Source organism: Phaenicophaeus curvirostris, unplaced genomic scaffold (assembly GCF_032191515.1).
Source record: "Phaenicophaeus curvirostris isolate KB17595 unplaced genomic scaffold, BPBGC_Pcur_1.0 scaffold_272, whole genome shotgun sequence".
Lineage (NCBI taxonomy): Eukaryota > Metazoa > Chordata > Aves > Cuculiformes > Cuculidae > Phaenicophaeus > Phaenicophaeus curvirostris.
Genome location: NW_027206886.1, coordinates 71124 through 96563, shown reverse-complemented (window position 1 = coordinate 96563; position 25440 = coordinate 71124). Strand labels below are relative to the sequence as shown.

The following is a 25440-nucleotide window of genomic DNA, read 5'->3' as shown; positions in this document are numbered from 1 at the left end:
GGAGCGGCTCCGGGGGTGGGGCAGCGCGCGCTCCGCCCCCCGCTATAAAAGGGAAGGGAGGGGGGGCGGGGCGGCGCGGGGGCCGCTCCTCGCGCGCTCAAGATGGCGGAGGCGGCGAACTGCATCATGGAGGTGGGGGGGGGGCGGTTAACCGGGTTGGGGGGCGATTAACGGCTCCGTGGGGCGATTAATGAGTCCGGGGGGGCGATTAACGGGTCGAGGGGGCGATTAACGGCGTCGCGGGGCGATTAAGGATTCGGGGGAGGGCGTTAGTGGGGCCTGGAGGGCGACTAATGGGTCTAGGGGGGCGATTAAAGGGGGGAGGGGGCGTCAGTGGGGCCTGGGGGGGGTCTGGGGGGCGGTTGAGGGGGTTGGGGGAGCTGGGGGGGCGATTAATTGTTCGGGGGGGGCACTAATGGGGTCTGGATGTCGATTAACGGGGCTCAAAGGGGCTGGGGGGCTTGAGGGAATAGGCAGGGGGCGATTAATGGTGCCGGGGGGGGCAATTAGAGGGGCTGCGGGGGTTGAGGGGGGGGCTGGGGGCGATTAATAGATGGGGGGGGTCGATTAATCGGCTTGGGGAGCGATGAATGGGGCGGGAGGGGGCTCGGGGGGGGCTGGGAGACGATTAATGGGGCTGGGGGGAGCGATTAGTGGGACTGGGGGGGCCTGGAGATCATTAAATGGGGTTCGGGGAGCGGGGGGTGAGGGTCCCATGGGGGTCTGGGGGCAATTAATGGGATTGGGGGGGCGGGGGGAGCATTTAATGAGGCTGAGAGGGTCCGGGGGGGTGATTAATGGGGTTTGGGGGGGCTTGGAGGTCAATAAATGGGGCTGGGGGGGCAATTAGTGGGGCTGGGGGGGTCCTAGAGGGCAATTAAGGGGGGGGCGTCATGGGGGGTCCAGCCCCCCTCCCCCAATTGTGGCCCCGCCCCCACCACGTGGTGGGAACAAAGGGGGGGGAGGGGGGGGCAGGAGCTGCTACCCCCCTAAATGACCCCCCAGAACCCCCCCCTGCCCCCCCAAGTGGGAGTCCCCGAGCCCCCCCAACCCCCCCTGTGCTACAGATCAGGGTCCCTGAGTCTTCTCTGCCCCCAAGTGGGGGTCCTGACCCCCCCCTAAACAGCCCCTGCCCCCTAAATCGGGGTCCTGAGCCCCCCCCAACCCCCCCTCTGTGCCTCAAATCAGGGTCCTGAGCCCCCTTAGCCCCCCAAGAGCGGGTCCTGAACCCCCCCCAAACTCCCCGTGCCCCCGCGAAGCGGGGGTCCTGAGCCCCCCCCCAAACCTCCTCTGCCCTCTAAATCAGGGACCTGAGCCCCCCCTCTGCCCCCCCAATGGGGGTCCTGACCCCGCCAGCCCCCGTTTTCGGGGTCCCCCGGCCCCCCCCCGGGGCTGACGTCTCTCCCTTCCTCTCTCGTAGACGTTTGTCGCCACCCTGGCAAACGGGATGAGCCTCCAGACACCGCGAGAAGATGTAAATATCCTTAAACCCCCCCAAAATCAGCATCAGGGACCCCCAAAGCACCCCAAAACAAATCCTTAGGGCTCCCCAAAACACCCAGGACCCCCCAAAAGCAGCCTCAGGGACCCTACAAAAAGAGCCTCAGAGACCTCCAAAACAGCTTGAGGATCCGCAAAACAGCCCCAGAGATCAGGGACCCCCGAAAATGGGCTCCAGGACCCCCCAAACCAGCCTCAGGGACCCCCAGAACAGCTCCAGGGACCATATAGAATGGCCTTAGGACCCCCAAAACCACCCCCAGGACCCCTAAAAGCAGCCCCAAACACCTCAGGACCCCCCCCAAAACACCCCCAGCTCCCCAAAACCAGCCCCAGGACCCCTAAAAGCGACCCAAACCCCCCGAGGACCCCCCACAAACCCCTTAGGACCCCCCCAAATCAGCCCTTGGGAACCCTAAAAGCACCCAGGACCCCCTAAAACGGCCACAGTGCCCCCCAAAACCATCCACAGGACCCCCAAAAGCCCCCGCTACCCCCCTCAGGACCCCCAAAAACACCCCCCAGTACCCCAGAACCACTCATGGGACCCCTAAAAGCAGCTCCATAACCCCCAGGACCCCCCAAAACGCCCCCAGCCACCCCTCCAGGACCCCTAAAAATGCCCCCAAACCCCTCAGGACCCCCCCAAACCCCCTCCAGGACCCCCAAACCCTCCTCATCCTTGTATCTGGGAAGCTCGTTGGTTCTGGGGGGGGCCCCTAAGGGTGTTGTTGGGGTGGGATTCCGATAGGAGCCCCCCACTTTTTCTTCCTGACCCCCCTCTTTTTTTTTTTCTTTCTGACCCCCCCAAGGTCTCGTGCCCCCCCGGGGAGAGCAGCGCGAAGCCCTCGGCCGAGGAGATGACGTCGAAGGATTATTATTTCGATTCCTACGCCCACTTCGGCATCCACGAGGTATCGGGGACCCCCCCCCGCACCCCAAAACACCCCCGGGACACCCCCAAACCGGGGGGGGGGATCGTGAGGCACCGGGAGAGGGGGGTTAGGGGGGGATTTTTGGTCTCCGGGGAGTCGTTTTGGGGGTATTTGGGGGACCTTGGGTGGTTTGGGGGATCCGGGGAGCAGATTTAGGTGGCTTTGGGGTGTTTTTTGGGGTCCAGAGTGTTTTTGGGGTGTCTAGGGAGTAATTTTAGGTGGGTTTGGGGCATTTTGGCAGGGTCCAGAGATGTTTTTTGGGTGATTTTGGGGTGTTTTTGAGGGCCCAGGAGTGGGGTTTGTGTGTTTTTTGAGGTCCAGGGTAGGTTTTTGGTGATTCTTGAAGTCCAAATTAATTTCTTGAGTGTCTTTTTGGGTCCAGGGTGGGTTTTTTTGGGGGCGGTTCTGCTCAGTTTTGGGGTACAGACCCTAGACCCCCCCCCTTTCTTGTGCCCCCCCCAGGAGATGCTGAAGGACGAGGTGCGGACGCTCACCTACCGCAACTCCATGTTCCACAACCGCCACCTCTTCAAGGACAAAGTGGTGCTCGACGTGGGCAGCGGCACCGGGATCCTCTGCATGTTCGCAGCCAAGGCCGGCGCCCGCCGCGTCATCGGGGTGAGGGGGGGGCCTGCAGGGGGTTTGGGGGGGTCCTGGAGGGGGTTTGGGGGGTCCTGGAGGGGGTTTGGGGGCTCTTAAGTGGGTGGTGGGGGCTCCTAAGAGGGATTTGGGAGGTCTTAGATGGGGTTTGGGGGCTCCTAGGAGGGGTTTGGGGGCTTCTTGGAGGGGTTTGGGGGTTCCTAGGTGGGTTTGGGGGGTCTCAGAGGGGGTTTGGGGGCTCTTGGGGGGGGGGTTGGGGGCTCTTAGAGGGGGTTTGGGGGGTCCTAGGCAGGTTTGGGGGCTCTTAGAGGAGGTTTGGGGGCTCTTAGGAGGGGTTTGGGGGGGTCTCAGAGGGGGTTTGGGGGATCTTAGGCTGGGTTTGGGGGCTCTTAGAGGAGGTTTGGAGGCTCTTGGGGGGGTTTGGAGGCTCTTGGGGGGGTTTGGAGGCTCTTAGGATTTGGGGGCTCTTAGGGGGGCGTTGTGGGCTCTTGGGGGGGTTTGGGGGCTCTTAGAGGGGGTTTGGGGGGGTCCTAGGCAGGTTTGGGGGCTCTTAGGGGGGCGTTGGGGGCTCTTGGGGGGGTTTGGGGGCTCTTAGAGGGGGTTTGGGGGGTCCTAGGCAGGTTTGGGGGCTCTTAGGCAGGGTTTGGGGGCTCCTAGGAGGGGTTTGGGGGGTCTTAGGGGGTGTTTGGGGGCTCTTAGGAGGGGTTTGGGGGGTCTTAAGTGGGTTTGGGGGCTCTTAGGTGGGGTTTGGGGGGTCTTAGGCTGGGTTTTGGGGTCCTAGGTGGAATCTGGGCGTCTCCTAGGTGGGTTTGGGGGCGTCTCAGGGGGGGGTTAGGTGCTCTTAGGGAGGGGTTGGGGGGTGTTAGGCAGGTTTGGGGGGGTTTAGGGGGTCTTAGAGGGTTTTGGGGGGGCTCTTGGGGGATTTAGGGGCTCTTGGGGGGTTTAGGGGCTCTTGGGTGGGTTTGGGGGGGGTCTCAGGGAGGTCTTAGGGGGGTTGGGGGTTCTTTGGGGGTGTTTAGGGGGGGTTGGGGGCTCTTAGGTGGGTTTGGGGCTCCGGGGGGGGGGTGTCTCTGTGGGGTTTTGGGGTCCCCTCTGACCCCCCCCCCCCGTTCCCCCAGATCGAGTGCTCCAGCATCTCCGATTACGCCGTCAAGATCGTCAAGGCCAACAAACTCGACCACGGTGAGAGCCCAGCCCCCCCCCCCCAGCCCCCCAAGTGCCCCCCCGGGCGCCCCCCAACCCTGCGTGTCGCCCCCAGTCGTGTCGATCATCAAGGGGAAGGTGGAGGAGGTGGAGCTGCCGGTCGAGAAGGTCGATATCATCATCAGCGAGTGGATGGGCTACTGCCTCTTCTACGAGTCCATGCTCAACACCGTCATCTACGCCCGCGACAAGTGGCTGGTGGGGACCCCAAAACCCCCCCCTGGACCCCCCAAAACACCCCAGGACCCCCCACCCCCCCCCCATCTCCCCCTCCGTGGCACCCAGATCCCTCCCGCTCTCCCCATTCCTCTATATTACCCCCCCATCCCACACCCTCTTGAGGATTTGGGGGGGTCCTGGAGCCCCCCAAGACCCCCTCTGGGATCCCTAAAACCCCTCGGAACCCCCCAAAACCTCCTGGGACCCCCCCCCAACCCTCGCTTCACGGCACCCAAATCCCTTCTGCTCTCCCTGTTCTTTTATATCCCCCCCATCTCACACCCTCTTGAGGATTTGGGGGGGTCCTGGAGCCCCCCAAGACCCCCCCACCGGGATCCCTAAAAACCCCCGGGGCACCCCAAAAACCCTCCCATATCCCCATCTCGAATTTGGGGCCCCCCAGACTCCCCCAAACTCCCTCCTCGCCCCTTGCAGCCCCCAAACCTCTCCCTTTGAGCCCATTTTTGACCCCTCACAGCCCATTTTTGACCCCCCCCGCCCATTTCTGACCCCCCATCCCTGATTTCGGGGTCCCCCATCCCGATTTCGGGGTCCCCTGACCCCCCAAACCTATTTGTGTCCCCCCCCAGACGCCCGACGGCCTCATCTTCCCCGACCGCGCCACGCTGTACGTGACGGCCATCGAGGATCGCCAGTACAAGGACTACAAAATCCACTGTGAGAGCAGATTTGGGGTCAAACACGAGGTTTTAACGACTTGGGGGGGTCCCCAAATCTCTTTTTTTCCCCCCCTCATTAACTTTCTGACCCCCCCTCGTCAAATCAACCAGGGTGGGAGAACGTTTACGGCTTCGACATGTCGTGCATCAAGGACGTGGCCATCAAGGAGCCCCTGGTCGACGTCGTCGACCCCAAGCAGCTCGTTACCAACGCCTGTTTAATTAAGGTGAGGCTGGGGGGGGGGGCGAGGGGTTAGGGACCCCCCCACGGCCTGTGCTCGGGGGGCTCTTTCGGCCCCACAGGGAGGGATTTGGGTGCCCTCAGGAGCTTTTTTGGGGAGTTTTGGGGTGCCCTGGGGAGGTTTTTATGGGTTTTGGGGTGCCCTGAGGAGCTTTTTGTGGGGTTTTGGGGGCCTTAAGGAGATTTTGGGGTGCCCTGAGGTCGTCTTAGGTGCCCCAAGGACATTTTTGGGTGCCCTAGGGAGGTTTTTGTGGGTTTTGGGGTGCCCTGAGGAGCTTTTAGGTGCTCTCAGGAGGTTTTTAGGGTATTTTGGGTGCCCTGAGGAGGTTTATGTGGGTTTTGGGGTGTCCCGAGGAGTTTTTAGGTGCCTTAAGGAGGCTTTAGGTTTTTTTGCCTGCCCTGTGCCGGTTTTTGTGTTGTTTCTGGGTGCCCTGAGGGCAATTTTTGTGCATTTTTGGGTGCCCTGGGGCGGTTTCTGTGAGTTTTGAGGTGCCCTGAGGAGGTTTTTGGGTGCCCTGAGGCGGTTTCTGTGAGTTTTGAGGTGCCCTGAGGAGGTTTTTGGGTGCCCTGGGGCCGTTTCTGTGGGTTTTGGGGTGCCCTGAGGCGGTTTTGGGTGCCCTGAGGCGCTTTCTATGGGTTTTTGGGTGCCCTGAGGAGGTTTTTGGGTTCCCTGAGGCGGTTTCTGTGGGTTTTGAGGTGCCCTGAGGAGGTTTTTGGGCGCCCTGAGGCGGTTTCTATGGGTTTTTGGGTGCCCTGAGGCGGTTTTGGGGCGCCCCGCGGCGGTTTCCGTGGGTTTCGGGCTGTGGCTGACGCTGTCCCCGCAGGAGGTCGACATCTACACGGTGAAGGTGGAGGAGCTGACGTTCACGGCGCCGTTCTGCCTGCAGGTGAAGCGCAACGACTACGTCCACGCGCTCGTCGCCTACTTCAACATCGAGTTCACGCGCTGCCACAAGAGAACCGGCTTCTCCACCAGTGAGGGGCGGGGCTAAAGGGGAAGGGGCGGGGCTAAAGGGGAAAGGGGCGGGGCTAAAGGGGAAAGGGGCGGGGCTAAAGGGGAAAGGGGCGGTGCCATGGGATGATTGACACCTCAAGGGGCGGAGCCATCACGGAAGGGGGCGTGGCCACAGCCACAAGGGGGATTCTGGGGGTCCCCAAATCTTCAAGGTCCCCACGTGTCCCTGGGGGTCCCCGCGGGTCCTTTCGGGGGGTCCCCAAGCCCTGGTGACCCCCCCGGCTTGTCCCTCAGGCCCCGAGTCTCCGTACACGCACTGGAAGCAAACGGTTTTCTACATGGAGGATTATCTGACGGTCAAGAGCGGGGAGGAGATCTTCGGCACCATCACCATGAAACCCAACGCCAAGAACAACGTGAGCTGGGGGGGACACCAGGAGATCTTGGGGACAGCGGGGGGGCCTCGGGGACACCAGGAGATCTTGGGGACACACAGGGGGGACTCGGGGACACCGAGAGACCTTGGGGACACACGGGGAGGGGGTAGAACCTTCCAAGTCTCTTGGTCTTCACCATCACCAGGAGCTCAAGGCCAAAAATATGAGCTTGAGGGGGACGCCAGGGGACTTCTGGGGACACCAGAAGGACCTTGGGGACACTAGAAGGAGCTTGGGGACATCTGAGGACCTTGGGGACACCAGGAGATCTTGGGGACCCGTTGCGGGGGGGTAGAGCCCCCAAGCTCTGCTGGTTTCCACCATCGCCACGAACCCACCAGCAGGGAGAATGGGGGCTGGGGGGCTGGGGGGGGGTGTTGGGACTTTTGGGGTCCCCTTTGACCCCCCCTTTTTCTTCTCGTCCCCCCCCAGCGTGACCTCGACTTCACTATCGACCTCGACTTCAAGGGGCAGCTCTGCGAGCTCTCCTGCTCCACCGACTATCGCATGCGCTAGGGGGGCCCCCAAACCCCCCCGGGATCCCCCAAAACCCCCTGGAACCCCCAAAACCCCCCCGGGACCCCCCAGACCCTCCCGGGACCCCCAACCTGATGACTTGGGACCCCCCGGAACCCCTGTTACCCCCCCCAGGACCCCCAAACCCCCCTGCCGGGAACCCCAAACCCCCCCAGGAACCCCAAAACCCCCAAACCCCCCCCCTTTGTCGGGGGGGGTCCCCAAATCTCGTGTCCCCCCCTTCGCTTTGTCCCCCCCATCACGGGGTCTCATGGGGGGGTGGGGAGTCTCCCTGATTGTTGCCCCCCCCTCCCTTTTGGGGGGGGTCCCTGTGTTTTTGGGGGGGTCCCTGGGAGTCCCGTTTCCCCCCCCCCCCCCGGCTCTGGGGGGGTTTTGGGGGGCAGGGAGGGTCCCGTCCCCCCCTCCTTTCGTAACTTATGTTTTTATACGGGGCGAGGAATAAAAACAGCAGAAACGGGGCTGGGGTGTTATTGGGGGGCAGAGGGGCCCATAGGGACCTATAGGGACCCCACAGCGACCTATAGATACCACAGAGGGACCTATAGAGGCCTCCCAGGAACCTATAGAGACCGCCGAGGGACCCACAACACCCACCAAGTGACCCATAAGGTCGCATAGAGACTCGTAGCAGCCCCTAGAGCCCCCGCTGTGACCCATACTGCCCCACAGAGACCTATAGAGGACCTATAGGGGTCCATATGGCCCCATAGGTACCCAGAGCCCCCTCCACAGTGACCCATAGGGCCCCCTAGATGCCCCATACTGGCCTCGTGAGAATCCATAGAGCCTCCCTCTGCCCCATAGGGACCCATAGACACTACAGAGACGCATGGATACCACACAGAGACCCTATAGGGCCCCATAGGCGCCCCCCGGCAGGCGCCGCCCCCGCCCTTTAGGACCCAGCGGAGCTGGAAAGGGGTGGGGGGCGCGGAACGAGGCGCGGAATAGACAGACGCTGGGGGGGGGGATGTGGGTGTGACACAGACCGGAAGTGTGGCATGCGGCCACCGGAAGTGAGTGCAGCGGACGACGGAAGTGTGGCATGCGGCCACCGGAAGTGAGTGCAGCGGACGACGGAAGTGTGGGAGCAACCCGGGCGGGACGGTGGGAAGGACCAGAAGTGCCGCCTACCGGAAGAGGAAGTGACGCGCCCACGCGCCGGAAGTGCCCGTCGGCGAGGCGGCGATGGCGGCGCGGGGCTCGGCGCGGCGCCTGCGGCCCCGGGGGCGGCGGCGGCGGCGGGAGGAGGCGGCGGAGGAGGAGGCGATGGAGGCGACAACGGGAGCGGAGGAGCCGCAGGTTTACGTGCCGGGGCTGGCGCCGCCGCTGCGGCCGGACGAGGAGCTGGTGATGGACGAGAGCGCGTACCGGCTCTACCACCGCGCGGGCACCGGTGACCGCTCCGGCCCCCCCCCCACCCCCGCTGAGCCCCCGGCCCCCCCCGACCCCGCTGACCGCTCTCCCCTCCCCCCCCAGGCGCCCCCTGTCTGACCTTTGACCTCATCCCGGACGCGCTGGGGGAGGGGCGGGAGCGGCCCCCCCTCTCGCTCTTTCTCTGCGCCGGCACCCAGGGCCCCACGGCGGCCGCCAACAGGTGGGGCTGCCCCATAGGGACCCCCCTGCCCTATAGATCCTGCCCCATAGAGACCCCCCTGCCCTATAGATCCTGCCCCATAGAGACCCCCCTGCCCTATAGATCCTGCCCCATAGAGACCCCCTTGCCCTATAGATCCTGCCCCATAGGGACCCCCCTGCCCTATAGATCCTGCCCCATAGGGACCCCCCTGCCCTATAGATCCTGCCCCATAGGGACCCCCCTGCCCTATAGATCCTGCCCCATAGGGACCCCTGCCCCAGAGACCCTGCCTCATAGACCCCCCTGCCCCACAGACCCTGCCCCATAGAGACCCCCTGACCCATAGACCCCCCTGACCCATAGAGACCCTCCTGACCCATAGACCCCGCCCCATAGAGACCCCTGACCCACAGACCCCCCCTGACCCATAGAGACCCCTTACCCAGAGACCCCTGACCCATAGAGACCCTCCTGCCCCATAGACCCTGCCCCATAGAGAGCCCCCTGCCCCATAGAGACCCCTGACCCATAGACCCTGCCCCACAGACACCCCACAGTGACCCACAGAGGCCCCACAGAGACCCACTGTGACCTGTAGCGACCCTATAGGGACCTGTAATGACCTATAGAGACCCCCTTGCCCCATAGCGACCCCACGGAGACCCCGTAGAGCCCCATAGCGACCCCTAAGCGCACCCCCGTGCCGCTGCCCCCCAGGGTGCTGGTGATGAAGATGCAGAATCTGCACGGGATGCGGCGCCGCGGGGACGGGGACGAGGAGGACGAGGAGGAGGAGGATGAAGACGAGGATGAAGACGAGGAGGAGGACGAGGCGCGGCAGCCACAGCTGCTCCTGGCCATGGCGCCCCACATGGGGGGCATCAACCGCCTGCGGGTACCGCCCGGCCCCACACCTGAGCCCCACGACCCATAAGTGACCCCCCGGACCCATAACTGAGCCCTAAGGGACCCCTGAGACCCATAAGTGACTCCCCCGGACCCATAACTGAGCCCTAAGGGACCCCTGAGACCCATAAGTGACCCCCCGGACCCATAACTGAGCCCTAAGGGACTCCTCAGACCCATAAGTGACTCCCCCGGACCCATAATTGACCCTCCAGACCCACAACTGACCCATCTCTGAGGCCTGTGACCCACAAGTGACCATCCCAGACCCCTAAGCGACCCCTCAGACCCATAAGTGACCCCCCCAACCCATAACCGAGCCCCCCAGATCCCCCTTCCCCCCCCAGACCCCCATTTAACCCCTTAGAGCCCCCACCCCCCCAGTTTAACCCCTCCCTCCCCAGGTGGCGGTGCTGGGCGCGGGCCCCGTGGCGGCGCTCTGGTCGGAGCTGGGCGAGGTGGAGGTCGTGGGCCTCGGCGGGGCCCTGGGGGTCCTCGGGGGGCTGGAGGAGGACGGGGCCGCGGCGCCGGGGGGGCTGGTGCTGCGCGAGCCCGGGGCGCTGCCCTCCCTCCACACCTTCCGAGGCCACTTGAGCGAGGGCTTCGCCATCGACTGGGCCCCCACCGTGCCCGGTGAGTCCCCGGGGGGCTGGGGGGCGGAATCGGGGGGCTGGAGAGAGGAGCTACGGGGCTGAGGGAGGGAATTGGGGGGGGTCTGTGGGGCAGGGGCTGATCCGAGGGTCTCCCCCAGGCCGCCTGCTGAGCGGGGACTGCCGGGGGGGGCTGCACCTCTGGCAGCCGCGCGAGGCCGGCTGGGCCGTGGACCAGCGCCCGCTGCCCGGGCACCGCGGCTCCGTCGAGGACCTGCAGTGGTCGCCCTGCGAGGAGTCGGTGCGTGGGGCGTTATATGGCGCTACGGGGTCTCGGTGGGGCACTACGGGGTCCGTACAGGGCTCTCTAGTTCTCTGGGGGGCACTATAGGGTGCTTTGGGGTCTCTCTGGGGCACTACGGGGTCCTTACGGGGCTTTACAGGTCTCTGTGGGGCACTACGGGGGGCAAGGTGGTTTCTGTAGGTTTCTACGGGGCACTACAGCGTCTCCATAGGTCACTACGGAGTCTCTGTGGGACACTAAAGGGTCTATGGGGTCGCTATAGTTCTTTATGGGGCACTATAGGGGTCTGTAGGTCTCTGTGGGGCACTATGGGGCTATAAGGGGCACTACGGGGCTTTATAGGTCTCTATGGGGCACTATAGGGGGCTGTGGGGTCCTTACAGGCTTCTATAGGTCTCTGTGGGGCTCTATAGGTTTCTATGGGGTCTCTATGGGGCACTATAGGGTGCTATGGGGTCCTTAAAGGCTTCTATAGGTCTCTGTGCAGCTCTATGGGGCTTTATAGGTTTCCATGAGGCACTACAGGGTGCTATGTGGGGCACTACAGAGCTTTATAGGTCTCTCTGGGGTGCTACAGGGTGCTATGGGGTCCTTACAGGCTTCTATAGGTCTCTGAGGGCCTCTATGGGGCTTTATAGGTCTCTATGGGGCACTACAGGGTGCTATGGGGTCCTTACAGGCTTCTATAGGTCTCTGTGGGGCACTACAGGGTGCTATGGGGTCCTTACAGGCTTTTATAGGTCTCTGTGGGGCACTACAGGGTCCTTACAGGGTTCTATAGGTCTCTTTGGGGCACTGTGGGGCATTATAGGTCTCTATGAGGCACTACAGGGTGCTATGGGGTCCTTACAGGCTTCTATAGGTCTCTGAAGGGCTCTATGGAACTTTATAGGTTCCTATGGGGTGCTACAGGGGGCTATGGGGTCCTTACAGGGTTCTATAGGTCTCTGTGGGGCTTTATAAGTCTCTAAGGGGTCTCTGGGGGGCACTACAGGGTGCTTTAGGGTCCTTACAGGCTTCTGTAGGTCTCTGTGGGTCTCTATGGGGCTTTATGGGTCTCTATGGGGCGCTACGGGGTCCTTACAGGCTTCTATAGGTCTCTGTGGGGCTCTCTGGGCACTCCAGGGCCCTATAGGTCTCTATGGGGGCTCCCCCCCGTCCCCCCCCAGGTGTTCTGCTCCGCGTCGGCCGACGCCTCGGTGCGGGTGTGGGACGTGCGCGCGCCCCCGTCCCGCGCGTGCCAGCTGGCGGCCGAGCGCGCGCACGGCGGGGACGTCAACGCGCTCAGCTGGGCGCGCGCCAACCCCCGCTTCCTGCTCAGCGGCGGCGACGACGGCGCCGTGCGGGTCTGGGACCTGCGGCGGATCCAGGTGGGTACGGGGGGGCCTATACAGAGCTTGTACTGACCCCCAGAGACACCTATAGAGGCCCTAGAGACACCTATAGGGACCCCGGAGCCGTGCGGGTCTGGGACCTGCGGCGGATCCAGGTGAGCAGGGACCCATAGGGACCCCAGAGACACCTATAGGGACCCCAGAGACACCTATAGGGACCCCGGAGCCATGCGGGTCTGGGACCTGCGGCGGATCCAGGTGGGTACGGGGGGGCCTATACAGAGCTTGTACTGACCCCTAGAGACACCTATAGGGACCCGATAGACACCTATAGAGACTCCTTAAAGACCCCGGAGCCGTCTGGGTCAGGGACCTGCAGCGGATACAGGTGAGAGAGACCTATAGGGACCTACAGACACCCCCTAGAGACCCTATAGGGACCCCATAGAAACCCTACAGAAAACTGCAGAAACCCCAGAGCCATGCGAGTCTGGGACCTGCGGTGGATACAGGTGTGTATGGACCTATAGCGACCTATAGAGAGCTTGTACTGCCCCCTAGACCCCGTAGTGCTGTGCGGGGCTGAGACATCAGGTGGATACAGGTATATAGCAACCCATATGGAGCTTGTACTGATGTATAGAGACCCCATAGCAACCTACAGGGACCCATAGAGAGCGTGTACTGCCCCATAGCAGTCTGTCCACCCCACAGTGACCTTCTCTGCCCCATAGCAACCCATAGTGCCCCATAGGAACCCATGGGACCTTCTAGTGCCCCATAGGAGCCCACAGCGACCCCCTAGTGCCCCATAGCGACCCCCTAGTGCCCCGTAGCGACCCCCTAGTGCCCCGTAGCGACCCATAGCGACCCCCTAGTGCCCCGTAGCGACCCATAGCGACCACCTAGTGCCCCGTAGCGACCCATAGCGACCACCTAGTGCCCCGTAGCGACCCATAGCGACCCCCTAGTGCCCCATAGCAACCCATAGCGACTCCCTAGTGCCCCGTAGCGACCCCCTAGTGACCCCCTAGTGCCCCATAGCAACCCATAGCGACCCCCTAGCGACCCATAGTGCCTCGTAGCAACCCACAGCGACCCCCTAGCGCCCCGTAGCAACCCCGTAGTGCCCCGTAGCGACCCCCTAGTGCCCCACAGCGACCCATAGCGACCCCCTAGCGCCCTGTAGCGACCCACAGCAACCCTCTAGTGCCCCACAGCGACCCATAGCGACCCCCTAGTGCCCCATAGCGACCCCCTAGTGCCCCACAGCGACCCCCTAGTGCCCCACAGCGACCCATAGCGACCCCCTAGCGCCCTGTAGCGACCCACAGCGACCCTCTAGTGCCCCACAGCGACCCATAGCGACCCCCTAGCGCCCCGTAGCGACCCACAGCGACCCCCTAGTGCCCCGTAGCGACCCATAGCGACCACCTAGTGCCCCATAGCAACCCATAGCGACTCCCTAGTGCCCCGTAGCGACCCCCTAGTGACCCCCTAGTGCCCCATAGCAACCCATAGCGACCCCCTAGCGACCCATAGTGCCTCGTAGCAACCCACAGCGACCCCCTAGCGCCCCGTAGCAACCCCGTAGTGCCCCGTAGCGACCCCCTAGTGCCCCACAGCGACCCATAGCGACCCCCTAGCGCCCTGTAGCGACCCACAGCAACCCTCTAGTGCCCCACAGCGACCCATAGCGACCCCCTAGTGCCCCATAGCGACCCCCTAGTGCCCCACAGCGACCCCCTAGTGCCCCACAGCGACCCATAGCGACCCCCTAGCGCCCTGTAGCGACCCACAGCGACCCTCTAGTGCCCCACAGCGACCCATAGCGACCCCCTAGCGCCCCGTAGCGACCCACAGCGACCCCCTAGTGCCCCGTAGCGACCCACAGCGACCCCCTAGTGCCCCGTAGCGACCCATAGCGACCCCCTAGTGCCCCACAGCGACCCATAGCGACCCCCTAGTGCCCCGTAGCAACCCACAGCGACCCTAGTGCCCCGTAGTGACCCACAGCGACCCCCTAGTGCCCCGTAGCGACTCCCTAGTGCCCCACAGCGACCCATAGCGACCCCCTAGTGCCCCGTAGCGACCCATAGCGACCCCCTAGTGTCCCGTAGCAACCCACAGCGACCCCCTAGTGCCCCGTAGCGACTCCCTAGTGCCCCACAGCGACCCATAGCGACCCTCTAGTGCCCCGTAGCAACCCACAGCGACCCCCTAGTGTCCCGTAGCAACCCACAGCGACCCCCTAGTGTCCCGTAGCGACCCACAGCGACCCCCTAGTGCCCCGTAGCGACTCCCTAGTGCCCCACAGCAACCCATAGCGACCCCCTAGTGCCCCGTAGCGACCCATAGCGACCCCCTAGCGCCCCGTAGCGACCCTAGTGCCCCATAGCGACCCCCTAGTGCCCCATAGCGACCCATAGTGACGCCCTAGTGCCCCACTGCAACCCATAGCGACCCCCTAGTGCCCCACAGGAACCCACGGCGACCCCCCAGAGCCCCATAGGGACCCCCTAGAGCCCCATAGGGACCCCCTCGTGCCTCCTAGGAAGCCACATCCCCCCCCCCGTGCCCCCTCGTGCCCCACACCCCCCCTCTCCCCCAGACGGGCAGCGCGGTGGCGACCTTCAAGCAGCACGCGGGGCCGGTGGTGTCGGTCGAGTGGCACCCGAGCGAGAGCGGCGTCCTGGCGGCGGCCGGCGCCGACGACGTCCTCAGCCAGTGGGACCTGGGGGTGGAACGCGACCCCCAAGCGCGGGGCGAGGAGGAGGAGGGCCCGGCGGCCGCGCTGCCCCCGCAGCTGCTCTTCCTGCACCAGGGCGAGCGCGAGCTCAAGGAGCTGCACTGGCACCCGCAGTGCCCGGGGCTGCTGCTCTGCACCTCGCGCAGCGGCATCGCCGCCTTCCGCACCATCAGCGTCTGATCCAGCCCCACAGACGCCTCCCTCCATCTTGGTTTATAAAGGATTTTGTATAAAATGATGTGGAGCGATTAAAGGGAGGGAGAGGGGGTCAAGGGCTGCCCCACAGCTCAGAGGGGATGGGGGGTTTGGGGGTCACCAGGGTTGGGGGGGGGCCCAGCCTGACCCGAAGGTGCTGGTCGAGGTCTGAGGTCACGGAGGATGTAGGGTCCTGGAGAAGATCCAGTGGTCAAGAGTCCAACATCATGGAGGTCTCGGGGATCGTAGCCACGGCCTGAGGTCGCAGTCAAGGCCCGAGTTCGTGGAGGTCACAAGGCCTCAGTCATGAGGGGAGGTCGTGGATGAAGGTTGCAGGGTCACAGTCCAGGTCTGAGGTTGTGGAGACGCTGGAGATCGTGGTTGGGGCCCAAGAAGACAGAAGCCACAGGGTTGTGGTCAATGTCCAAGCTCGTAGAGGCCGTGGAGAGAGGTTATGGAGAGTGTGGTCAGAGTCTGAAGTCGTGGAGAGCCTGGAAATCACGGTCGAGGCCCAAGAACATGGAGGTTGTGGCCGAGGGCTGAATTGTGGTGATCCAGGAGCGCACAACTGAGGAAATCACGGCAGGAGCTCACGGCCGGGTCGGAGGTCACGGAGCTCCAGGAAGAGAGGAGGGTCGTGGTCACTGTGCGAGGTCGCGGCGCCACTGGACGGAGGTGAGGGTGAGCGGCCGGCGGGGCTGGCACAGCGCCAGGGTCTTGCGCACGTGGGTGCCGAGCCGCGCGGCCGCCACCAGCGCCGGCAGCGGGAGCCGCGCCTCGCCCGGCTGCACCAGCAGCAGCGCCAGCGCGTGGAACCGCGAGGGGGGGCCTGGAGGGAAGAAGAGGGGGGGTCAGTACGGACCCTCCCCCACCATTTCCCCCACTCCTACCACCTCCCTTCATTTTATCCCCCCAACAATCCTTCCTGCCCTTCCCCCACCCTTCCCTCCCCCCACTTCCTCCAGCCCCTCCCCCCCACTTACCCGGATACACCAGGAAGTCGCCCCCGAACTTCCGGCCGCCGGTCACGTGCAGGCCCCGCCCCCACAGTGCCCGGAAGGCGCGGACCCGCCGCTGGGGGGAGGGGCGGGGAGGGGCTGGGAAAGAGAAAGGGGGGGTAGGGGATCAGCGAGAGGAGGGGGCAGCGCGGCTCCTGCCTCCTAGAGCTGCCCCATAGCGCCCCCTGCCCCACAGGACCCGCCCCACAGCCCCTCCTGCCCCACAGGACCCGCCCCACAGCCCCTCCTGCCCCACAGGACCCGCCCCACAGCCCCTCCTGCCCCACAGAACCCGCCCCACAGCCCCTCCTGCCCCACAGGACCCGACCCACAGCCCCTCCTGCCCCACAGGACCCGCCCCACAGCCCCTCCTGCCCCACAGCTCCCTCCATCTTGTCCCACAGCACCCACAGCCCCCCGAATTCCCACCTCCCTGCCCCACAACCCCCTCTCCCTCTCACCTGTGGGGCTGCCGGGGGGCTGGGGATCCGCCTTCGCCTCCGCCGTCTCCTCTTGGGTCTCCAGCACCTGGGGGACAAGGAGAGGGGTCAGTGCCTGCCCCACACCTCCCCGCTACCCCTGTAGCTGCCCCACAGCCCCCGCCAACCTTCCCACCCCCACGAGCCCCCCTCACCGCGCTCTCCCCGCTCTCCCGCAGCGCCTCCGCCTCCTCCGGCCGCAGCAGCAGCGGCAGCCGCGGCCCCGCCCCGCCCCGCGGGGTCCCGACCAGCGTGCCCCACAGCCGGTGCTGCTCCCGCAGCGCCCGCGCCGCCTCCGCGCCCCAAACGAGCCGCGGCGGGGACGGACCCGGCCGCCCGGGCCCCTCACAGCCCGCCGCCGCCATCTTCTGCCGCCATCTTGTCCCCGCCCTCGCGTCCTTTTTTCCCGCCCACCCGCCATTTTGTTCCCGCCTCCCGCCCTTTTCTCCCGCCCACCCGCCATTTTGTCCCCGCCCCCGCGCCCTTTTTTCCCGCCCACCCGCCATTTTGTCCCCGCCTCCCGCCCTTTTCTCCCGCCCACCCGCCATTTTGTCCCCGCCTCCCGCCCTTTCTCCCCGCCCTTCGCCATTTTGCCTCCTGGGCGCTTCTTTAAGCGTCTCCACCTCGTCTTAAAGCCCCAACGTTGCCCTTTGTCCCCGTTAATTGCCGCCCTTTAAAGAGCCCTGAGGTTCCGCCACAACCTTTGTTCCCCTCATGTCCCGCAGCCAGAGGGAGATTGGTGGCCGCTCTGGGGCAGCCGTGGGGCTGGGGGGCAGATTGGGGGCCGCTATGGGGCAGCCGTGGGGCTGGAGGGGAGATTGGTGGCCGCTATGGGGCAGCCGTGGGGCTGGGGGGCAGATTGGGGGCCGCTATGGGGCAGCCGTGGGGCTGGAGGGGAGATTGGGGGCAGCCGTGGGGCTGGAGGGGAGATGTGGACACGCCCCCTTCCGTATCAATATGGAGGCGTGGCCAATGCCTGACTCACCCCTATTAAATACCCTGTGGTGTCATAGCCACGCCCACTCAGCGATCTAATATACAATCGGTGGGCGTGGCTAATCTATGGCCCCGCCCACTCCCATATAAGTGTTTTTTCGTGTGGGCGTGGCCTCCTCTTGGCCCCGCCCCCTCGCTCGCGCCACCTCCCACGCCCGGCGCGCGCTGCGGGGGCCCCTGGGACCTTCGGGGTTTGGGGGTGGGGGGGGGACACCCAGAGATTTGGGGGGGGAACTCAGAGTTTCGAGAGGGACCCAGGGGTTCGGGGGGGAGCCAGGGCTTTAAGGGGGACCCAGGCGTTTGAGGGGGGCAGGGATCTGGGGGGGCGATCCTGTGGTTTTGTGAGGGGACGCAGGGGTCTGGGGGGGTTCGAGGTGTTTTGGGGGTGCAGGGGGGGTTAAGGGAGGGATCAGAGGTTTAGGGGAGACCAGGGTGTTTGAGGGGGGTGTCAGAGTTTTTTAGGAGGGGGACTGAAGGGTTTAGGGGGGACTGAAGGGTTTAGGGGGGGGACCCAGGGGCTCGTGGGGGGGCGAAGAGCTTGGGGGGGGATCCCAGGGCCCCCCCAAACCCCACCATGACCCCCGAGGAGGTGACGTACCTGGCCGTGCTGCTCTTCTCCATCCCCGTTGGCTTCGTGTTTAAGGATCGGAGTGAGTTTGGGGGGGCTGGCGGGTCCTGGAGGGGTTAGGGGGGGCCCTGGGGGCTCCTGGAGGGGTTCTGGGGGTCCAAAGGGGTCCTGGAGGAGTTGAGGGGGTCCTGGGGGGGGGTCTTGGAGGGGTTGCAGGGGCCCTGGGGGGGGTCCTGGAGGGGTTAGAAGGGTCCGGGGCAGGTTATGGGGGTGCTGGGGGGGTTATGGGGTTGCAAAGATGTTTGAGAGGGTCTGGGGGGGTCCCAGAAGGATTTGGGGGGGAGTCAGGGCAATGTGGGGTGTCCAGGGGGTACTTTAAGGAGTTTAGGGGGGTCTGTGGGGTCCTGAGGGGATCTGGGGGGGGGTCTGGGTGGATCTGGGGGGGTTGGGGGCAGTCACGGAGGAGTTTGGGGGGGGGTCTGGAGGTGCTGAGTGGTTGGGGGGGGTTCTGGGGGGTATTCAGAGGAGTTGGGGGGGGGGGTCATGCCCCCCCTGAACTTGACACCCTTTGCCCCCCCCCCAGGCCCCCAGGCCCGGCGCTGGGGGGGGGCGGCGGTGGGGGGGGCGCTGACCCTGCTGACCTGCGGCCCCCACGTCCTCCACGCCCTGGTGACCACGCTGGGGGCCTGGGGGCTGCTGCGCCTCCTGCCCAGGTGGGGGGGGCTGGGGGGGCTGGGGGGGGGTCTATGGGGGTGGGGGTGTCTATGGGGGCGTCTATGGGGCTGGGGGGGGTCTATGGGGGTGGCTGTGGGGCGGGGGGGGGTCTATGGGGCTGGGGGGGGTCTATGGAGGTGGCTGTGGGGTGGGGGGGGTCTATGGGGCTGGGGGGGGTCTATGGAGGTGGCTGTGGGGCGGAGGGGGGTCTATGGGGGTGGCTGTGGGGCGGGGGGGGGTCTATGGGGCTGGAGGGGGGAGCTTGTTAAGCTGCCTGCGTTCGTTATTGCCTCACAGCTTAATTGGGGGGGGCAGGAAGGAAAAGGTGCAAAGCATTGTGGGAAGGGGGGGCTGGGGTGCAAGGGGGGGCAGGGACGATTTGGGGGGACAGGGGGCTGCATGGGGGGGGGTTGGGGGGGCTCTGTGGGGCAGGGGGCTGACCCCGTGCCCCCCCCAGGCATTGCGGGGGGGCCACCCTGGCCTGGACGTTCGGGTACCTGCTGTTTTTCCGCACGCTGTGGGTCTGGGGGCTCCCCGAGCCCCCCCCGTACGCCAACGCTCTCCAGCTGCTGCTCACCCTCAAGGTGGGGGCGGTTCTGGGGGGGCAAATCATGGTGGGAGGGGGTTTTGGGGGGGTCCTGGGGGCATTAGGGTGGGGAGGGGGCAGTTTGGGGGGGCAAATGAGAGTGGGAGGGGGGGTTGGGGGGTCTTGGGGGCATTAGAGTGGGGATGGGGGTACTGGGAGGGGTTCGGGGGGGCAAATAAGAGTGGGAGGGGGTTTTAGGGGGTCTTGGGGGGCATTAGAGTGGGTTTGGGGGTACTGGGAGGGGTTACTGGGAGCACTAGGGGGGCACTGGGAGCACTGGGGGGGTTACTGGGAGCACTGGTAGCCCTGACACCCCCCCTCCAGCTGGTCAGCCTGGCCATGGACGTGCAGGAGCTGCAGGGGGACAACGACCCCACGGTTTTGGGGTCCCTTGGGGGCCCCCCTGGGCTGGGCGAGACCCTCAGCTACAGCTTCTGCTACCTGGGGCTGCTCACAGGTGAGGGGGAGCCCCGAAACTGGGGGGAGGGGACCCCAAAACTGGGGGGGGGGGAGGGGACAAAACCTCAGGAGGGGACCCTGAAACTGGGAGGGGGGGCAGCACGTTGTGGGGACAAACCCTGAAATGGGGGGGAGAGAATCTGGGGGGTCCCTATGGGTCCCTGTGGGTCTCCCCATGGCCCCCTCCATGTCCCTGACCCCCCGTTGCCCCCCAGCCCCTATAGAACCACATAGATCTATGGGTCTCTATGACTCCCTATGGGTCTCCCCCCAGATCTGTGGGTCCCAGCGGGTCCCTATGGGTCTCCCCATGGCTCCCTGACCCCCCGTTGCCCCCCAGGCCCTATAGAACCATATAGATCTATGGATCTATGGGTCTCTATGGCTTCCTATGGGTCCCCCCCCAGATCTATGGGTCCCAGCGGGTCCCTATGGGTCTCCCCATGGCCCCCTACGTGTCCCTGACCCCCCATTGCCCCCCAGGCCCTATAGAACCACGTAGATCTATGGGTCCCCCCCTAGATCTATGGGTCCCAGCGGGTCCCTGACCCCCCGTTCCCCCCCAGGCCCTATAGAACCACATAGATCTATGGGTCCCTATAGGCCCCCCCCAGATCTGTGGGTCCCAGCGGGTCCCTATGGGTCCCAGTGGGTCCTTACGTGTCCCTGACCCCCCGTTGCCCCCCAGGCCCTATAGAACCACATAGATCTATGGGTCTTTATGGCTCCCTGTGGGTCCCCCCCCAGATCTACGGGTCCCAGCGGGTCCCTATGGGTCCCAGCGGGTCCCTGACCCCCCCGTTGCCCCCCAGGCCCGTTCTACCGGGCGGGCACCCACCGGGACTGGGTGCTGGGCCCCGTGGCGGCTCCGCGGTGGCGCCGGGTGCTGGGCCACGTGCGCTGGACGCCGCTGCTGGGGGCGCTGGGCGAGGCGGCCTCGCGCCTCTTCCCGCTGGAGGCCGTGCGGGACCCCGGCTTCGCCCTGCGCCCCTTCGCCTTCCGCCTCTTCTACATGGTGCCCGTCTTCTTCGCCTTCCGCATGCGCTTCTACGTGGGCTGGCTCTGCGCCGAGGCCGCCTGCATCGCCGCGGGGCTCGGGGGGTACCCGCCCGCCGCGCACCCCAAACCCGGAGCCGGGCCCACGCGGCCCTGCCCGCGCCCCACGCGGTGAGGGGACGGGGGGGCCCTGACGGCCCTGGGGGAGGCCCTGGGGTCCCTACAGGGGTCCCTGAGGTCCTTATGGAACCCGGGGGGGGACCTGGAGGGGATATTGGGGGGTCCCAGGGGATGTGGAGGGTCCCTGAGGGACCTATGGGGGTCCCTGAGGTTCCTGGGGGGGTCCCTGAGAGGATATTGGGGGGTCCCAGGGAATGTGAGGGGTCCCTGAGGCCCCTGTGGGTCCCTGGGGGGGGGTCCCTGAGGTCCTTATGGAACCCTGGGGGGGACCTGGAGAAGATATTGGGGGTTGCCAGGGGATGTGAGGGGTCCCTGAGGGCCCTATGGGGGTCCCTGAGATCCATATGGAACCCAGAGGGGTCCCTGAGGTCCCTATGGGTCTTTAGGGGTACCTGGAGGAGATATTCAGGGGTCCCAGGGGATGTGGAGGGGTCTCTGAGGCCCCTGGGGGTCCTTGGGGGGGTCCCTGAGGTCCTTATGGAACCCTGGGGGGGACCTGGAGGGGATACTGGGGGGTCCCAGGGGATGTTGGGGGCTCCCAAGGTCCATATGGGTCCTTAGGGGGATTCCTGAGGGGATGTGGGGGGGGTCCCTGAGGTCCTTATGGGTCCCTGGGGGGGACCTGGAGGGGATATTGGGGGGTTCAAGGGGATATGGGGGTGTCCCTGAGGTCCTTAGGGGTATCTGGAGGGAATATTGGGGGGTCCCAGGGCATGTGGGGGTGTCCCTGAGGTCCTTATGGGTCCCTGGGGGCACTTGGAGGAGATATTGGGGGGTCCCAGGGTATGTGGGGGGTCCTTGAGGTCCCTGGGGGGACCTGGAGAAGATATTGGGGGACCCCAGGGGACTGGGGGGGTGTCCCTGAGGTCCCTATGGGTCCCTGGGGGTACCTGGAGGGGATATTGGGGGGTGCCAGGGGATGTGGGGGGTCCCCAAGGGGATGTGGGGGGGGTTCCTGAGGGAACGGGGGGGGCTGTGGGGATCCCTGTGTGGGATCCGGGGGTCCCTGAGGGAACGGGGGGGGCTGTGGGGATCCCTGTGTGGGATCCGGGGGTCCCTGAGGGACGTGGGGGCGTCCCGGGGGGCTCCCTGACCCCCCGATCCGCAGGGCGGAGGCGAGCGAGCCGTGGGATTTCTCGGCCGTGCGCACGATCGACGCGTGGGGCACCGAGTGGTGCCGCCAGTTCCGGGGCGGCATGCGGCACTGGAACATGAGCGTCCAGTGGTGGCTCGCCCAGTACGTCCACCGGCGCGCCCCGCGCAGGCCCCCCGCCCTCAGGTACCCCACGGGGAGACACTGGGAGGGGATCGGGAGGTTTATGGGGGCACTGGGAGGGGATCGGGAGGTTTATAGGGGGACTGGGAGGGACTGGGAGGTTTATAGGGGCACTGGGAGGGGATTGGGAGGTTTATAGGGGCACTGGGAGCCACTGGGAGGGGATTGGGAGCAACTGGGAGGTTTATAGGGGGACTGGGAGGCTTATAGGGGCACTGGGAGGGGACTGGGAGGGGACTGAGGTGGACTGGAAGGGCATTGGGAGGTTTATAGAGAAGCTAGGAGAGACTGGGAGGGACTGGGAGAGACTGGGAGGCTTATATGGGGAATGGGAGTGACTAGGAGGGGATTGGGAGGTTTATAGGGGGACTGGGATGGACTGGGAGGGGACTGGGAGGTTTCTAGGGGCACTGGGAGGGGATTGGGAGGAACTGGGAGGGATTTGGGAGGTTTATAGGGGGACTGGGAGCGACTGGGAGGGAATTGGGGTGGACTGGGAGGGGTTTAGAAGGTTTATAGAGGGACTGGGAGGGGATTGGGAGGGTTATAGGGGCACTGGGAGGGGACTGGGAGGGATTTTTATGTCAGATTTGGGGTTCTCAATGAATTTTTACGTCAGATTTTGGGTTCTGAACAAATTTTTATGGCAGATTTTGGATCCCAATTGATTTTTACGGCAGATTTTGGGTTCTCAATGGATTTTTATGTCAGATTTTGAGTTCTCAATGGATCTTTGTGTCAAATTTGGGGTTCCACATGGATCTTTGTGTCACATTTTGGGTTCCCAATGGATTTTTATGTCAGATTTTGGGTTCCAAATGAATTTTTATGTCAGATTTTGAGTTCCCAATGGATCTTTATGTCAGATTTTGGATTCCCAATGGATTTTTAGGTCAGATTTTGGGTTCCTAATGGATTTTTATGTCAGATTTTGAGTTCTCAATGGATCTTTGTGTCAAATTTGGGGTCCCCAATGGATCTTTAGGTCAGATTTGGGGTTCCACATGGATTTTTATGTCAGATTTTAGGTTCCCAATGGATCTTTATGTCAGATTTGGGGTTCCACATGGATCTTTGTGTCACATTTTGGGTTCCCAATGGATCTTTATGTCAGATTTTGGATTCCCAATGGATTTTTAGGTCAGATTTTGGGTTCTCAATGGATCTTTCTGTCAGATTTTGGATTCTGAATGAATTTTTATGTCAGATTTTGGGCCCCAATAGACTTTATGTCAGATTTGGGGTTCCCAATGGATTTTTAGGTCAGATTTTGGGTTCTCAGTGAATTTTTATGTCAGATTTTGAGTTCCCAATGGGTTTTTACGTCAGATTTGGGGTTCCCCACATCCTTTCCTGTTGGATCCCAGTTGGGGCCGCCCCGCTCGTTTCCGGGGCGCGTCTCCAGCCTCCCGCCGCCCCGTTTCTCTCCCCGCCAGGAGCGCGTGGACCATGCTGGCGTCGGCCTACTGGCACGGGCTGCACCCCGGCTTCTACCTGAGCTTCCTGAGCGTCCCGCTGTGGCTGGCGGCCGAGCGGGAGGCCGAGCGAGCCCTGCGCGGCCGCCTGGGCCCGCGGGGGTGGGCGCTGGCCGCCGGCCCCCACTGGTTCCTCAAGATGCGGGCGTACGATTACCTGTGCATGGGCTTCGTGCTGCGCGACGCGGCCTCCACCCTGCGCTACTGGGCCTCCGTCTACTTCTGCCTCCACCTCGTGCCCCTCGCCGGCCTCCTCCTCGCCGCCCTCGCCGGGCCGGGGCCTGGGGGCGACAGCCCGCAGAGAAAAGGGGAGCGGAGGGGGGACCCCGACGACGGGGACCCCCACAGAGGGGAGAAAGGGGAGCCCCCCGCCCCCGGAATCCAGGAGGGGGGACGCGATCCCCGCGCGAGGGACTCCGAAATCCAAGAGGAGGAGGGGGGCGGCCTGAGGAAGAGGAGGGACCCCCAAATCCAGGAGGGGGGGACGCTGCCGTCCACAGGGATCCCCCTTAGCCAGGGACCCCAACATTGAGGAGGGGGGGACACTCCCGTCCCCAGGGACCCCAACATTGAGGAGAGGGGGACAGTCCCATCCCTAGGGACCCCAACATTGAGAAGAAAGGGGGCTCCTTAACCCCAGGGACCCCAAAATTGGGAAGAGAGGGGACTCCTCATCCCCAGGGACCCCGAAATTGGGAAGAAAGGGGGCCCTCGATCCCCAGGGACCCCAAAATTGAGGAGGGGAGGACAAAATCCCATCCCTGGGGACCCCAAGATCGAGAAGAGAAAGGACCCCTCATCCTTAGGGGCCCCGAATTCCATGGTGGAGGGGGTGGGATGGGGGTGGGGGGGCAGCGGGGCTTTTTAGGGGGGTGCTGGGGGGGTCAGGGAGGTTTTGGGGTGCAGGGAAGGGCTTTGCTTTCTGCGAGGGGGCAGCGCTGGGGGGGCCAGTGCAGGGACCCCCCCAAAACTGAGACCAATAAAGCTCTGGAGCGACTTTTCCCTGTGGTACTGGGTGTATTTGGGGACCCTGGGGCTCAGATTTGAGGGGGGGAGGCTTAAAACTGAGCCTTGAACCCCAAATTGAGGCAAATCCCCTAAACAGACCCACCCGCCACCCCTAAAACGGAGTCTGCACCCCCCAAAACAGAGCAAACCTCCCCAAAACCAATCTGGCACCCCCAAATCGACCCAATACCCCCATAAAACTGATCCTGCACCCCCAAATTGACACTGCGCCCCCTAAAAGCAACCCAGCAGCTCTTAAACGTGACCTTTCACCCCCAAACTGAACCAGCACCCGCTAAAACGAACCCAAAATGCCCTAAAATCACCCCTGCGCCCCTCAAAATGACTCAATACCCCCTAAAACCGACCCGGCAGCCCCGAAAACCAGTCCTGCACCCCTAAACCCGACCCACCACACCTTAAAACTGAGCCTAGATGCGCAAACTGACCCAACAGCCTCAAACGAACCCAGCGCGTCCTCAACCTGAACCCCAAACAGCCCGAAAACCAACCCCAAACCCCAAAACCAGACCCAGCGCATTCTAACCTCGCCCCTCACCCCCACAGCGGCCCGAGCACCCGCTCAGTGGGACCCGAAAGCACCCAAACCGCCCCCACCTTGGCCCGAGCTCAAACCTGAGGTAAAAGTGAGTTAAACGCCATTTGAGGGGCCCCTCGGGGCGTTCCTGCCCCCCTCAAAACCACAAAGCCCCTTCCCCGCCCCCGGCCCTCGCCTCAGCG

The 25440-nt window shown here is 64.3% G+C and overlaps 4 protein-coding genes across 5 annotated transcripts; 3 read left to right on the top strand and 1 right to left on the bottom strand.

Moving 5' to 3' along the window:
• The first annotated feature begins 64 nt into the window (after positions 1-64).
• On the top strand, positions 65-7765 carry PRMT1 (protein arginine methyltransferase 1). Of its 2 annotated transcripts, XM_069882650.1 has the most exons (11): positions 76-132; positions 1421-1474; positions 2313-2414; positions 2898-3053; positions 4154-4217; positions 4294-4436; positions 5048-5135; positions 5249-5364; positions 6203-6353; positions 6628-6749; positions 7203-7765. In XM_069882650.1, exons 1-11 carry the CDS (start codon positions 103-105, stop codon positions 7284-7286), a joined length of 1110 nt encoding a protein of 369 aa, XP_069738751.1. In that variant the 5' UTR covers positions 76-102; the 3' UTR covers positions 7287-7765. The 2 variants fall into 2 exon arrangements, with proteins under 2 accessions (XP_069738752.1, XP_069738751.1); XM_069882651.1 differs by lacking the exon at positions 1421-1474 and having other exon boundaries at positions 65-132.
• Positions 7766-8513: 748 nt separating this feature from the next.
• GRWD1 (glutamate rich WD repeat containing 1) lies at positions 8514-15004 on the top strand. The gene is made up of 7 exons (XM_069882648.1): positions 8514-8703; positions 8787-8904; positions 9604-9781; positions 10197-10425; positions 10544-10683; positions 11856-12056; positions 14632-15004. The coding sequence occupies exons 1-7, from the start codon at positions 8577-8579 to the stop codon at positions 14947-14949; spliced, it is 1311 nt and encodes a 436-aa protein (XP_069738749.1). The 5' UTR covers positions 8514-8576; the 3' UTR covers positions 14950-15004.
• TSEN34 (tRNA splicing endonuclease subunit 34) lies at positions 14727-16828 on the bottom strand. Its single transcript, XM_069882649.1, has 4 exons — positions 16597-16828; positions 16424-16490; positions 15948-16061; positions 14727-15793 (listed from the first exon to the last, which is right to left on the bottom strand). The coding sequence occupies exons 1-4, from the start codon at positions 16804-16806 to the stop codon at positions 15606-15608; spliced, it is 579 nt and encodes a 192-aa protein (XP_069738750.1). The 5' UTR covers positions 16807-16828; the 3' UTR covers positions 14727-15605.
• A 1122-nt stretch (positions 16829-17950) lies between these two features.
• Positions 17951-24537, top strand: MBOAT7 (membrane bound O-acyltransferase domain containing 7). The gene is made up of 7 exons (XM_069882647.1): positions 17951-18087; positions 18589-18718; positions 19177-19303; positions 19630-19762; positions 20577-20931; positions 22049-22219; positions 23653-24537. Exons 1-7 carry the CDS (start codon positions 18012-18014, stop codon positions 24221-24223), a joined length of 1563 nt encoding a protein of 520 aa, XP_069738748.1. The 5' UTR covers positions 17951-18011; the 3' UTR covers positions 24224-24537.
• The last annotated feature ends 903 nt before the right edge of the window (positions 24538-25440 follow it).